The sequence below is a fragment of the Oncorhynchus mykiss genome, chromosome 3 (genome assembly GCF_057628025.1).
Source record: "Oncorhynchus mykiss isolate SJ-2025 chromosome 3, ASM5762802v1, whole genome shotgun sequence".
NCBI classification, from domain to species: Eukaryota; Metazoa; Chordata; class Actinopteri; order Salmoniformes; family Salmonidae; genus Oncorhynchus; species Oncorhynchus mykiss.
In genome coordinates this window covers 64,902,458-64,918,288 of record NC_143024.1, presented here as the reverse complement: position 1 = coordinate 64,918,288, position 15,831 = coordinate 64,902,458, and the positions used below count along the sequence as shown (strand labels likewise).

General features: G+C 40.9%; 1 protein-coding gene across 1 annotated transcript in view; it reads right to left on the bottom strand.

Annotated features, from left to right (window-relative positions):
- Nucleotides 1-13,264, bottom strand: part of LOC110520186 (activin receptor type-2A) — a 47,793-nt gene extending 34,529 nt beyond the window's left edge. The window contains exon 1 of the mRNA XM_021597329.3: nucleotides 12,119-13,264. Coding sequence (XP_021453004.1) covers nucleotides 12,119-12,173 — 55 coding nt within the window. The 5' untranslated portion in view covers nucleotides 12,174-13,264. The remainder of the gene's footprint in view (nucleotides 1-12,118) is intronic.
- Nucleotides 13,265-15,831: the final 2,567 nt, after the last annotated feature.

The window sequence follows — 15,831 nt, the reverse complement described above, 5'->3', positions numbered from 1 at the left end:
AATGGAGCTATACATTTGGGTGAGTTTTTTCTCTCGCCCGAGTAGCCTCATTTCACTGCCAAAAATAAAATTAAACCATCTAGTGTTCAGCGAAATAATAACAACACAATGTCAAATACAGGTAGCCTAGTCAAATAAATAACATCCAATCACATTAACCATTACTCTCTCGTGGGAATTCCCCTAACGGTCCGTATGCAGCCAAGCGTAGCTGCTGCTCATGTTGGTATCTGTACTGGTGGCGCAAAAGCCATGACAGGGAGACATAGTTGGAGTGGTAATGCGTGTGGAAGCAGTTGCTCCCATGCCACTTGGGTACACTGCAGCATCCACCGAGAAGTTCTTGCTGCCAAGGGAATGCATGACAGCTTGAAAGATGTTTTGGACACAACAGTGAAAATAGTTAACTTTATTAAAGGAAGGCCCCTGAACTCTCGGGTATTTTCTGCACTATGCAAATGATATGGGCAGCGACCATGTAAAGCTTTTACAACATACAAAGCAAGTTCCTTATTTTCTGTATATCGTGTTGTCGTTGGCGCATACAGTATATATGTACGTATGTATGTACAGTGGGGCAAAAAAGTATTTAGTCAGCCACCAATTGTGCAAGTTTCCCACTTAAAAAGATGAGAGAGGCCTGTAATTTTTATCATAGGTACACTTCAACTATGACAGACAAAATGAGAAAAAAAATCCAGAAAATCACATTGTAGGATTTTTAATGAATTTATTTGCAAATTATGGTGGAAAATAAGTATAATGCATTTACAGTTTTATTCAAATGTTTTTAAGATCTGGTGACAAATAATGCATTCTGAATATTGCATTTATTGTAATGGACACCTATGATGTGTGTAAAATCCTTTTTTGAAGTTTGTACTGACTATAATGAGCTAATGCTAAGCTATTTGCCAGCTGTGTATGTGTGGTGCCATGTTTGTTGACATTATACAATGCATTCTAGGTGTTACGTAAATATCTGTCAGACCAAAGATGTTATAATGAGGTGAAGGAATGGTTCACTCATCTTTAGGGTAAACTTCCGGAAGTGAATGAAGGGAAGTGAATGATCGTAGATGACACACCCCCTTCAACATGCATACCATTAACAGATAAAACTCATCTTGTCTCCTCTCATCTTTGGTTGATACGAAAAAACAAACATGGTGGCGCGCACAAACTACCCCATTTCTAGAAAGTGTTTTACTCAATTATTTCGATCAATGGTGAGCTCACCTGTTATGTGATTAATTATAAATAGTAATTGCTATTAGCTAATTCATATTTTAGTTTCTGTCAGCCGAGAATTAAAATATGGCCACTTGTGTTACGTCAATCTTTCCTCAGTTAGCGTTAGGACAAATGTAGCCTACATTTTCCGGTTTGGATGATTGCGTTTGGATGATAGCTACTTCTCTGAACATTGTATCCAAAAATAAACTGGTCTCATTCTGGACATAACTATGTAAGGACTGTGTTTGTGCAAAATGTTTCTGTGAAAAAAACAGTGTGGCCAGCTCAAATGCTGATTATCAATCGAAACTGGACGTTCTAAATAATCACACCCGTTTGAGCGTACGCAGCAGGAGCAGGGACCACTGTAGAATGATCACACCAGTTTGAGCGTACGCAGCAGGAGCAGGGACCACTGTAGAATGATCACACCAGTTTGAGCGTACGCAGTAGGAGCAGAGACCACTGTAGAATGATCACACCAGTTTGAGCGTACGCAGTAGGAGCAGGGACCACTGTAGAATGATCACACCTGTTTGTTGGGTGAAAAGGTTAATAGGCACTATTTATAGTATTTTTTTTATTTAACTTCTTGAGATGGGAAAACATGTTTTTTTGTGTTTTTATTAAGTTTAACGTGCTCTTTGACAGAATGTTAAAATTAGGTGAAATCTAAAGTTGTTTTTCTACAGATCTCAAAAGGGACCGAATTGGTGGAACGACCCGTGACCCTACTGGAGTGAGAGTCCTAGTACTCCTTGGTAGAGTACTAACAGTTCAGAAACACAAACAAGTAGGCTACATGGAAGTCTGTGTAGTACTTGTGCATTCTTTCTTCACTCTAGTAAAGTTTAAATTAATATCATGGCATTTGCATGAAAAGCACTCACCTCATTTCTGAACATTTAGGCCTAATTGTTACTCCTGGGAACAAACAAGGGGCCAAATAGTTGATCAAAGTAAACTGTAACAAAACAGGACTGTTTTCAGGTGAAAATTGGATTGTTTCCCCCTGATCTCTTTTAGAGCCCACAACATCACATTTGTTTGCAGTTGGAGTGATAAGCAGCAAACTGGTGCTGAGACCAATGAGGCTGCCGGAGCTGGACAGACATTCCAGCCAGGATTAAGGGATCTGACTTCATCACTGTGTTTAGCTGTTTTACAGTATGAATGAATGGGCCTGCAGTCTGCAGTCTTTGTGTCTGATGAACAACATTAGGACAACATGGGGTTTAGAACAGGCCATTTGTTTTCAGAGGGGGGGGTCCTTTCCGTCTATTCAAGTTCGACAATTTTTTTGTCTTTCTGTGTATATTCTGTGGCTCCGCATTTCCAGGATATGCAGTTGTGTGTGTGTCTCTTTGTCTCCGTGTGTGTATTATTGTGCTTGGTTTTGGAGGCCTTTCAAAACAGCACCCTGTTGTTATTTAAGGGGTCCCAGACTTTACACACACAGGGCGGGATGCCAAAGTCTGACAGCTGATTATGGGGGTTTGGGGTAAGTACCCCTTTGACACTTTCATACCTGTTGGTGGGCTAATTACTAGCATAACGATTGACTGTAATTGCTACTCCAGTGCAGTCCATAGAGTTAAGTGCCCTAAAGAGTTAAGTGCCCTAAAGTTAAGTTTGAGTCACATCAAACTCCCTCTTGTGAAATGAGCCTGGAATGCCAAACCATAAAGCACTTCTCCATAGAAACGCAGGAAAGTTTTCCTGTTTTCCTGTTAACTGTTGTGTTACATTTGGTCCTAGTGTGTGCCATGGGTGGCTGCAGGTTGAGTCTGATGAGTGCTTTAAATTCCATGCTCCTTTGGGCCTTATTCTAAGTACAGATGAGAACAGAATGTTCTCTCTGACAGGAGGAACAACAGGAGCATGGAGGAGCAAACCATGGGGAAACAAGGCATTTGTATGATTTCCAAATCATTTGCCCTTTTAAAGTGAACAATTTTGACTTCACAGTTACAACTGTTGAATGTAAATAATTCATACAAGCACAGTGCTATGGCCTGCAACACCATCTTGGTTTCTGTAATCCACCTCAGTGAGCACTGCAAGATAATAAAAAAGTCAGATAATCCAATTTGAGGTCAAAGTATTTATCCGGTTATGGAACCTGTGTTAAAAGAAAGGTCAACAAACCAGTTGTAGAAAAGTCATCCATGCACCTTTTTCATTTGTGAAATCCGCAGTCGATTGCATCGAGCGAGTGCTGTCCCACAGAGCACACTGTAAGAGTTCTGATAATGATCTGAAGAAACAACAAACAAACCGGTCCCGTACCGCTGTCTGCTATTTGTTATGGCAACTCTTTAGCATGCTACGAGTGGGATGGTGGTTCGTTTTGTTGACTGAGAGGCCAGGTCTTTTGTCGGACAAGCGTCCCTTTTGGAGATCACTACCTGATATACGGGGGGTATTTTTTTGTTTGTTTTAAAACTCTTGAGAAAAGGGAGAGAGCAAACAAACTCCAGGAAACGATCTAACCGCAAGATGGGGGCTCTATGGTGGTATATGTGATACGGAGGCAGACAAACTTCCATCAGAGAGCCATTAATGAATCATGTTGAGGCAGGTCACATAGAGAGATTATATTTGGATAGCGAGCACATGGGGGTGGAAAGACCTTTCTGTAATTATGGTGAGGTACAGTGCAGTACACAGAGTTACACCTGACAGTAAAGGGTAGAAAGATGCGGGAGATCAACCTAATATCACCCTACAGAGGGGGACACTAAGGGGAGACGGACAAATATGGGTATGTGTAAGGTTGCAAAATTCCGGTAACTTTCACAAATTTTCCAGAAATCCTGGTTGGAGAATTCCAGTTTTCCTGTTTATGCCATCCCAATTCCAGGAATTATCCAGCCAGGATTTCTGTAAAACCTGGGAACTTGGGGAAAGTTACCAGAATTTTTCAACCCTAGGCATGTCGCTGGTTTTATGCCCAGAATCTTTGTGAAGACCATTTTCTACTGTAGCTTAAGGAGGCCTTAGCTTGTTTCTACTGCAGCTAGTCTCTACAGTCGCTAGTCTCTAACGTGGCTCGTCTCTACTGTAGCTGGTTTCTGGCTGGTGAACTTTGTTTGATCATTTGCTTGGAGGCAACAATAAATGGAATGGGGTGCTGCTCCAGTCCCTTGCTCAGGATGCAAGGTTAGGCCGTCACAATGAGGGGCGTTGTTGCCTAATGTGACCAGAGAACCTTTGGTAATGAGCAGTACACATTCTAACTGCACTCTTTTGAGGGGCCCCTCTTGTAAGAGCCACTAAGGGTAGACTAATGCGATAATTGTAGTCGAAGAGAGGAACTGCTTAAAATTCAAGATAGAGGAGAGGGCGGGATTTTGGGGCTTTTGTTGTACAATAAAAAATCACATTTACATATGAAACAGTGGAGGCCTATGAGTGAAATGGACCTTTTCTGCATAGAAAAACACGCTGGTCACAGCACTTCAGAATATAACAACAAGTTAAATTTCTATGCCCGTTGCTTGGTTGTTAGCCCAATGGTGCATAGAGTTTGGTTGGGTAAGCCTAAATGTGTTGAAAAGTCTGCTAGGTCTAGGTCTACATCAGGAGAACAAAGGGGATAACAACTTATCTATGACAAAACATAGCCAACCCCTTAAATGCCAATTGTGTTTTTACCAAATATTAACAACAACCTATTTGTTGTACAACTGACAGATAAGAACATATGTTGAGCCCCAAAGGGAAACAACACACCCTAATCCCCAATAGACTACAATGTACATATCACCCTAATCGATATATAGTGCACTACTTTTGACCAGGTCAAAAGGTCACATTTGGAATAGGGATACGGTTCCATATGGGACACAGACTGGCTCCCCATCCAGAGCCAGCTGTGTGTGACTGGGCCCCATTGGCCTTAGTCTGACATGCCTATGGGCAAAGCAGGTAATGCCCATAAACATGGCCCTTCTGGCAAACCTTTGAACACGCATTATAATTTAACACACCATAGTCTAGTTGGTGTATTTCATGATGTGTGTGTGTGAGTGTGTGAGAGAGACGTAGGCCTATATAAAGAAAGAGAGCAAGAGAAAGAGAGAGAAAGTGAGAGAGAAAGCATGTGTGCGTGCACTCCCTTACTACTTTTTAACAAAACAATTAATTCTGGACTTGACTCTGAGAAACTGGCAAATTAAGACACAATTCAACAGACAAGAGAGTTTCTTTTGAAAGTGTGACAACAACCCAGCAGACTTTCTTTTGCTTCCCTCCAATCAAATGTACAACTAGTTTAAAAGATACAGGGGCAGTGTAATTAACCGTTCTCCAGGCACTCATCCAGCTATGGTATCCTTTGCACAAGCAATCTGCCCATGCCACAACCTTTGCATAGGGCCTTTCCTATCAACAGGCCACCAAAATTCCAAACCGCTAGCATTATACTTAAGGGATGTGATCAGTAGGACACAGTGTTGTGAAGTGTTCAGACAGGAATAGGCCTATATTATGTAGAACATATGTCAGCTGCTCTATTCGTGATATTTCTATCTGCAACCTGCAGAACGTTACGACCCAGGCAATCGAGCAATGAAACTTACCACTTCCTCAAAATAACATCAACATAGCTCCGCCATGACGGTGTGCCAGGTGCGGATCAAGTAGCATTGAGGTGAGGTGTTTGTGTAACTGACATTTACCCTCTATTGAGGTCAAAGTCCTGCTTGGGGGAAACCCATTCAGGTAAAGCGAGTAGATTGCTTTAGTTCAATCTCATCTGTTATGTGGCCTAGCTAGGCCCTGTTTACTATGCACTGACTGCACTCTGCCTAATGCTAAGGAAATGAAGCTTTGACTCAGGAGATGACTTGAGTCTTTGCCCCCCACCTCTCCCTGCTCTGTGCAAAGGGGCTTTTGTGGAGTGCAGAGTGATAAGGACATATGTCTCTCAGGGCAGATGCAGGCAGCATTTGCCTTGTTTCAAACAAAACCGCCACACACACACACATACACACACACGGAGTGCCAACAAGGAATATCTAAAAACATATTTTTTGTCAAACTAACTGCTTTCTTTGGGATGTAGCGAAAATAAACAAGTAGCTGTGTTGTTGTTCAGTTAAAGAAAACAAAAGTGAAATCTACTGTACAACATATCATTATATACTGTAGGCCTTTGCATAACGATAGGCAAATAACATTCCATACAGTAGCTATGCATGAACGTATAGGTAACTGCCAAAATAAATTAAACACCAACAGAAAGTGTCTTAACAGGGCGATCGGCCACCACGAGCCACCAGAATAACTTCAATGCGCCTTGGCATAAATTCTACAAGTGTCTGGAACTCTATTGGAGGGATGTGACACCTTTCTTTCATGAGAAATTCAATCATTTGGTGTTTTATTGATGGTGGTGGAAGACGCTGTTTCAGGTGCCGCTCCAGAATCTCCCATAAGTGTTCAATTGGGTTGAGATCTGGTAACTGAAACTCACCCTTTAAACCCCCTATGATCCTTTGAGAGTCACTGAGATCCCTCTTTCAAAGTCACTGAGATCTCTTCTAGCCATGGTTGACAAAATGATGGGCAACTGGGCACATTTTTATACATGAACCTAAGCATTATTGGATGTTAATTGCTTAATATACTCAGGAACCACACCTGTGTGGAAGCAGCTGCTCTTAATATACTTTATATCCCTCATTTAGTCAAGCATTTCCTTTATTTTACCTGTACCTATCTACATAAGAAAATATCTAGGCAATACAACTGTGATTTCAGAGCCCAGGTCAGAATCACTTCATAAGCAAACCTATACTGAAACATCAACAACCAAAATAGGGTCAAATATAGCCTCATTCTGTTCTTACATCACAGAAATACTCAAATAATCTAGTGGAGGGGATTCTCACATTAACAATCTTCCTGAATAAAAAGACTGGTCTCATAGACTAGACGTAACATAGCAAATGTAAATCCGGGACACTCAAATTAGTATGATGTGTTACGTTTGGTATGGTTACACGAGACCAGTTACTTAACCCTTTGACATGTACGAACACATGGGTGTGATCATTCTACAGTGGTCCCTGCAGTGTGCCTTCAAAGCGATGTGAATAGAACACTTATTTATAAAGTCCAGTTACGATTGATGCAACAGTCAGCGTTTGAACAGGACACTGTTTTTTCAGACATTTTTTTGCACAAACAGTATTTACAACGTTATGTCCTCAATGCGAGCAGTTTATTTTTGGATGCAATGGTCAGACATTCACAGAAGAAACAGCAGCATGACACAATTCTCATCCAAACCCAGAAAATGTGGGCTACATTAGTCATAGCGCCAACTGAAGTAAGAGTGACCTAACACAAGCGGTCATATTTAGCTAACTCTCGGCTGACAGAAACCATAATATGAGTTAGCTAATAGCAATTACTATTTACAATTCATCACATCACAGGTCACTTCACCAGTGACCTAAATAATTTAGTAAAACACTTTCTAAAAATCGATGGGTAGTTTGTGCGCGCCGCCATGTTTGTTTTTTCACATCAACCAATGACATGAGGTTACAAGATGAGTTGGGTCTGTTTGCAGTAGAGGTCGACTGATTAATAGGAATGGCCAATTAATTAGGGCCTATTTCAAGTTTTCATAACAATCGGAACTCAGTATTTTTGGGCGTCGATTTGCCGTTTTTTTATTTTTATATATACCTTGGGTTAACGGTGGGTTAACTGCCTTGTTCAGGGGCAGAACGACAGATTTTCACCTTGTCAGCTCGAGGGACCCAATCTTGCAACCTTACATACCTTTAACTAGTCCAACGCAAAAACGACCTGCCTCTCTCTCGTTGCACTCCACAAGGAGACTGACTGCCTGTTACGCGAATGCAGTAAGCCAAGGTAAGTTGCTAGCTAGCATTAAACGTATCTTATAAAAAACAATCAATCATAATCACTACTTAACTACACATGGTTGATGATATTACTAGATATTATCTAGCGTGTCCTGCGTTGCATATAATCTGACTGAACATACAAGCATACAAGTATCTAAGTATCTGACTGAGCGGTGGTAGGCAGAAGCAGGCGAGTAAACATTCATTCAAACAGCACTTTCGTGCGTTTTGCCAGCAGCTCTTCGTTGTGCGTCAAGCATTGCGCTGTTTATGACTTCAAGCCTATCAACTCCCGAGATGAGGCTGGTGTAACCGAAGTGAAATGGCTAGCTAGTTAGCGTTTCAAACGTCACTCGCTCTGAGCCTTCTAGTAGTTGTTCCCCTTGCTCTGCATGGGTAACGCTGCTTCGATGGTGGCTGTTGTCATTGTGTTGCTGGTTCGAGCCCAGGGAGGAGCGAGGAGAGGGACGGAAGCTATACTGTTACACTGGCAATACTAAAGTGCCTATAAGAACATCCAATAGTCAAAGGTTAATGAAATACAAACGGTATAGAGGGAAATAGTCCTATAATTCCTATAATAACTACAACCTAAAACTTATTACCTGGGAATATTGAAGACTCATGTTAAACGGAACCACCAGCTTTCATATGTTCTGAGCAAGGAACTGAAACGTTAGCTTTCTTACATAGCACATATTGCACTTTTACTTTCTTCTCCAACACTTTGTTTTTGCATTATTTAAACCAAATTGAACATGTTTCATTATTTACTTGAGGCTAAATGTATTTTATTGATGTATTATATTAAGTTAAAATAAGTGTTCATTAAGTATTGTTGTAACTGTCCTTATTACAAATAAATAAATAAAAATCAGCCAATTTAATCGGTATTGGCCTTTTTGGTCCTCCAATAATCGGTATCGGTGTTGAAAAATTATAGTCGGTCGACCTCTAGTTTGCAGTATGCATGTTGAAGGGGGGAGTGTCGTCTACCATCATTCACTTCCACCATTCACTTCCGGAAGTTTACTCGAAAGAGAAGCAAACCATCACTTCACCTCATTTTGTTATAACATCTTTGGTCGTAAAGATTACCTGACAACCAGAATGAATTGTATGATGTCAACAAAAATGGTGCCACACATAGCTTGCAATTAGCTTAGTATTAGCTCATCATAATCAGTACAAACTTCATAAAAGTATTTTACACACATCATAATGTGTCTAATTACAATCTATGCAAGAATCGGAATGCATGAAATTCACATACACCTGAGCCAAATACATTTAAACTCAGATGTTCACAATTCCTGACATTTAATCAGAGTAAATATTCCCTTTCTTAGGTCAGTTAGGATCACCGCTTTATTTTAAGAATGTGAAATGTCAAAATAATAGTAGAGAGAATTATTTCTTAAAGCTTTCATTTCTTTAATCACATTCCCAGTGGGTCAGAAGTTTACATACACTCAATTAGTAGTTGGTAGTATTGCCTTTAAATTGTTTAACTTGGGTCAAATGTTTCGGGTAGCCTTCCACAAGCTTCCCACAATAAGTTGGGTGAATTTTGGCCCATTCCTCCTGACAGAGCTGGTGTAAATGAGTCAGGTTTGTAGGCCTCCTTGCTTTTCAGTTCTGCCCACAAATTTTCCATAGGATTGTGGTCAGGGCTTTGTGATGGCCACTCCAATACCTTGAATTTGTTGTCCTTAAGCCATATTGCCACAACTTTGGAAGCATGCTGGGGTCATTGTCCATTTGGAAGGCCCATTTGCGACCAAGCTGTAACTTCCTAACTGATGTCTTGAGATGTTGCGTCAATATAGCCACATAATTGTCCTCCCTACATGATGCCATCTATTTTGTGAAGTGCACCAGCCCCTCCTGCAGCAAAGCACCCCCACAACAAGATGTTGCCACCCCTGTTCTTTACGGTTGGAATGGTGTACTTCGGCTTGCAAGCCTCCCCATTTTTCCTCCGAACATAACGATGGTCATTATGGCCAAACAGTTCTATTTTTTGTTTCATCAGACCAGAGGACATTTCTCCAAAAAGTATGATCTTTGTCCCCATGTGCAGTTGCAAACCATAGTCTGACTTGTTTTAATGACGGTTTTGGAGCAGTGGCTTCTCCTTGCTGAGTGGCCTTTCAGGTTATGTCAATATAGGACTTGTTTTACTGTGGATATAGATACTTTTGTACCTGTTTCCTCCAGCATGTTTACAAGGTCCTTTGCTGTTGTTCTTGGATTGATTTGCACCTTTCGCACCAAAGTACGTTCATCTCTAAGAGATTGAACGCGTCTCCTTCCTGAGCGGTATAACAGCTGTGTGGTCCCATGGTGTTTATACTTGCGCACTATTGTTTGTACAGATGAACGTGGTACTTTCAGGCATTTGGAAATTGCTCCCACGGATGAACCAGACTTGTGGAGGTCTACAAACTATAGTTTGTTAACAACAAAATTGTGGATTGGTTGAAAAACTTGTTTTAATGACTCCAACCTAAGTGTATGTAAACTTCCGACTTCAACTGTACATACGGTATGCTACAGTAGAAACAACACGATATACAGAGACGAAAATTATAACGTAATAAGGCACTTACTTTGAAAGGAACGCACAGATGTTCGAAGTTGTTATTAGTAGTGAAGGCAATGCCAACACCAGCCGGAAAATGTGCCAGGGAGGAAAAAGTTTATGCAACTCAATAAAGCCTCAAATGTAAATTGTCCGCAACAGTGAAATGGTCTACTTCTATATTAATTAAAGAGGAGACGGAATACACCTATATTCAAACTGTTGTTAGAAAATAAACCTGGTTAGAAAATCATTTGAAATTAAAAGTTGAAACCTAGCCTGTAATTAGCAGGCATTGTGCCTTGGTTTGAGGGCAGCTTGGGTTAACTGTCCTGTTGTGTAACAATCATATTTTGGAACTGAGTGCATTCTGACATTACGCGCAATAAAAAAAAACTCCCTCTGGGGCGACCATTAGAGATATTTGGAACTTATGCATGAAAAGTAATGCAAAAACTAAAGTAGGCTGTTTGGTCAGGTTGGATGGGTGGGCCTATAATGCGAACTTCTGGCAACCCAAAGGTTGCATGTTCGAATCTCATCACAGGCAACTTTAGCATTTTAGCAACTACTTAACATGATAGCTAACCCAAACCCGTTAACCTAACTCTTAGTCTTGCTAACGTTAGCCACCCAGCTAATGTTAGCATTAGCCACCTAGCTAACGTTAGCCACAACAAATTGGAATGTCATACGCCATATTTGTAACATAGATTTTACAAATTGCAATTCGTAACATATTGTATGAATTCCAATTTGTAACATATCATATGAATTGTAATTCGTAACATATCATATGAAATGGATGATGGACATCCCCAAATCAATACATATCATACGAAATGTAACATATCATACTAATTGTTGCGTCCTGGATTTACCTTTAATATGTTACGTCTACCCCTGAGTCCAGGTTGTCATAAAATATGTAGCAATTTTGACATAGCATGCAAAGCACACATTGCATTAATCATTGCACCATATGCATTATATATACAGCTAGCTGCTCACAATCTGATGCAAACGTTGCCTCCTTCCTCCACATAAGCTCCCTTTCCATGTTATCTCACTATAGTGGCTAGAAATGGCTATGGTTGTATAGAAGATTAACATAGGCCTAAAAATAATCTAATAGTGGACATTGTGTACAGTCAGTTCCATTCAAAAAAACGGTCCTGTTTCAAGAGCTATATTGTACATTCGATCGCGTTCCCGCGTCATATGACCCGCAGCACTGAGAACACCAAACAGGGACAGTAGCCTAGGCTCTGTCATGCACGAAGTAGGATAAACTATAACATTATCATAGACCTACAATGTGATATCGATGCGTGTGAAGATATGTTGATTGCATGCCTGAAAACGTAATCAATTGTCGATATTTTAAAACAGTTTCCTATCTAATACCCACCTGAGGAAAATGAGATGAGAAAGACCCCGAATGCCAGTTTCGTTGCTGCTCCCATTTTCAAATCAAATGTCAAATCCTTTATTTCGATTAAATCCCGGTGTCACAAATCCTAGGGATTAGCGTCCAACCTATCAGAGTACCTTTTTACAGCAAATGCATCGGATGATTGCCTGATTGAAAGAGCTGCAATGCCAGCAACATGGAGTAGGGTCACAGAAACGTTTGCATTAAAATATCCACATCAGAGTCCTTGGTGTTTATTGTATTCTTGTGGGATGTGACATGGCTTGCATCATATGGAAAGAAAAAAAAAACTTGTCTTGAATGGATCTAACTACAGCAGAAAGTTACTGCAAAAAAATAAAAAATACACCGACGAATAGCTTGTCTGGCTACTGGTTAGTGCACTTGCTGCATGGTGTATCCATTCCGCACACAATAATGCAACATTTTCGCATTTTAGAACCAATGTATTGCCTAGAGTAGCTCCTAGCAAAAATAATCACAAACTGTTATTTTGTTGCAACTGTCCGACTAGATAGCTAACTAGCGATAACCTTTCAGCTGGACTGCTATGGTTTGCATAAGTTTTTGATTACCAAAATTGCTTACTGGTTACCTCACTAGTTATAGCTCCAATGCAATGAGTAGAGTTTGTGTAATTACACCTTAATGACCAAGATACATGCTTGTAAAATTGTTCCAGGAAGCGTGCTCCATTCTAACAACATTCCTCTTTTCCCAAATCACGTGCGATCAATCCAAAGGAAAGTTAACGCCGGAGAAAACATTAGCCAGAGATTCTACCAAAGGCTGTGTGGATTCCAAGCGTTCTGTTTGTCCACAACATGAAAATAACGCAAAAAGGCGTGTGGCATTCACGAAAAGGAGAACAAACTAAATAATCTAAAGAAATCCGTTAGAAGTAGCTAGTCTCTTTCGTCGAGTTTTCTTGGTTTAATGTTGAGGTTTTCCTTGACCGACTCCAGTCGATATAATTCTCATTCCTTCTTCCAGAGCGGACTGTACTCAAGATGGCTGCTTGCACAGATTGTTTTTGTTTTTTTCCATACTCATCTGTCACTAAGCGGCTAAAAGTCTTGACTGACATCAATAATGGCCAATAGGGAGCGAAAAAATAGCACTAATGCGCCACAGCTTTACAGCTCTACCAATCCTTGGCATTCTCTTTCTGTGACCATGAATGACAGACAATAAACACGCCCAGTAGAGGTATCGATGAAGGGATGGCTGAAGATACCCTGATCAATACAATGACTGTATTTCTGTGACAAGGCCGTAGGAGCTATAGTTTTGGTAATTGTTTCCCACAAAAACTCCAACCCTTTTGATCACGAATAATGTGATGGGGCGCGTGTGTTTTTGCCATGCCGGTTCATAGCTATCCTTGTCTTTACATTTCAAATATTTTTGATAGATGTCAGGTTTTGGTCAGCAAAAAGTGTTGTCCTGTTAATAAGACCACTTATGTGCACTTTAATTATTATGAAGATAATTTGGTGGTCACAGCTGGACAAAATGAACAAGCAAAGACAAAGGTAAGTTAGGCCTATTGTTTACACCTCCTACAAGTGATCTTTAATGTAATTCCCTAAACAATTACCACAATATAGTATATTTACTCATTCCCCTTTATCAATGATAGGCCAAATTTAGTTAATGTGGTACTCCGTCTTCCATTTTGGAGGCCTAAGCCAATTCAGAAATGTATTTTTCTTTATGTATTGTTCTGTATTGTTCTGTTATGTAATTATTATTACAGAATCTACTTATCACATTAGGAATGTTATATTTCATTAGATCTAGATTATATTTTCCAGAAGCATACCACCCTGCATACCACTGCTGGCTTGCTTCTGAAGCTAAGCAGGGTTGGTCCTGGTCAGTTCCTGGATGGGACACCAGATGCTGTTGGAAGTGGTGTTGGAGGGCCAGTAGGAGGCACTCTTTCCTCTGGTCTAAAAAAAAATATCCCAATGCTCCAGGGCAGTGATTGGGGACACTGCCCTGCGTAGGGTGCCGTCTTTCAGATGGGACGTTAAACAGGTGTCCTGATTCTCTGAGGTCATTAAAGATCCCATGGCACTTATTGTAAGAGTAGGGGTGTTAACCCCAGTGTCTTGGCTAAAATTCCCAATCTGACCCTCAAACCACCACGGTCACCTAATAATCCCCAGTTTACAATTGGCTCATTCATCCCCCTCCTCTCCCCTGTAACTATTCCCCAGGTCGTTGCTGCAAATGAGAACGTGTTCTCAGTCAACTTACCTGGGAAAATAACAGATAAATGAAAAATATAGTTGAAGTTGAGATAAAAAAAACTATCTCACAGGTGGTAATGTTATGCAATGGCGCCGGAGAGAATGGCTGCTGCTTTCCAGTCTCCTAACCTATTGTGTGTGTTTTTTCACATTATTTGTAATTTATGTTGTACATTATGTTTCTGCCACTGTCTCTTATGACCGAAAAGAGCTTCTAGAAATCAGGACAGAAATCAGGACAGCAGGAGAAAGAGACGGAGATATCAAGGATGAAGATCGGGGTGCCTTGTGAGGATCCGGCGGTGAGTGGGTAATTCGCCTTTACCATAAGTCCTATTAGCCAACGTAAAATCATTGGATAACAAACTAGACAAACTACAAGCACGTACATCCTACCAACGGACATTAAAAACGGTAATATCTTATGTTTCACCGAATAACATACAGCTGGTGGGTTAAACACTGTGTCGGCCGGATAGAACAGTAGTCTCTGGTAAGACGAGGGGTGACGGTCTATGTATATTTGAAAACAACAGCTTGTGCTCGATATCTAAGGATGTCTCGAGGTTTTGCTCGCCTGAGGTAGAGTATCTCATGATAAGCTGGAGACCACACTATTTACCAAGAGAGTTTTCATCTATATTCTTCGTAGCTGTCTATTTACCACCACAAACCGATGCTGGCACTAAGACCGCACTCAATGAACTGTATACGGCCATGAGCAAACAGGAAAACGCTCATCCAGAGGCGGCGCTCCTAGTGGCCGGGTACTTTAATGCAGGGAAACTTAAATCCCTTTCACCTAATTTCTACCAGCATGTTACATGTGCAACCAGAGGGAAAAAAACTCTACACCACCTTTACTCCACACACGGAGACGCGTACAAAGCTCTCCCTCGCCCTCCATTTGGCAAATCTGACCCTAATTCTATAATTCTATCCTGATTCCTGCTTACAAGCAAAAATTTAAGCAGGAAGCACCAGTGAATCAGTCTATAAAAAAGTGGTCAGATGAAGCAGATGCTAAACTACAGGACTGTTTTGATATCACAGACTGGAATATGATCCGCGATTCTTCCGACGGCATTGAGGATTACACCACATCAGTCCCTGGTTTCATAAGTGCATCGATGATGTCGTCCCCACAGTGACTGTGAGTACATACCCCAACCAGAAGCCATGGATTACATGCAACATTTGAACTCAGCTAAACGGTAGAGCTGCCGCTTTCAAGGAGCGGGACTCTAACCCGGAAGCTTCTAAGAAATCCCGCTATGCCCTCTGACAAACCATCAAAAAGGCAAAGTGTCAATACAGGACTAAGATTGAATCGTACTACACCAGCTCCGACACTCGTCGGATGTGGCAGGGCTTGCAAACTATTACAGACTACAAAGGGAAGCACAGCCGCCAGCTGCTCAGTGCAACAAG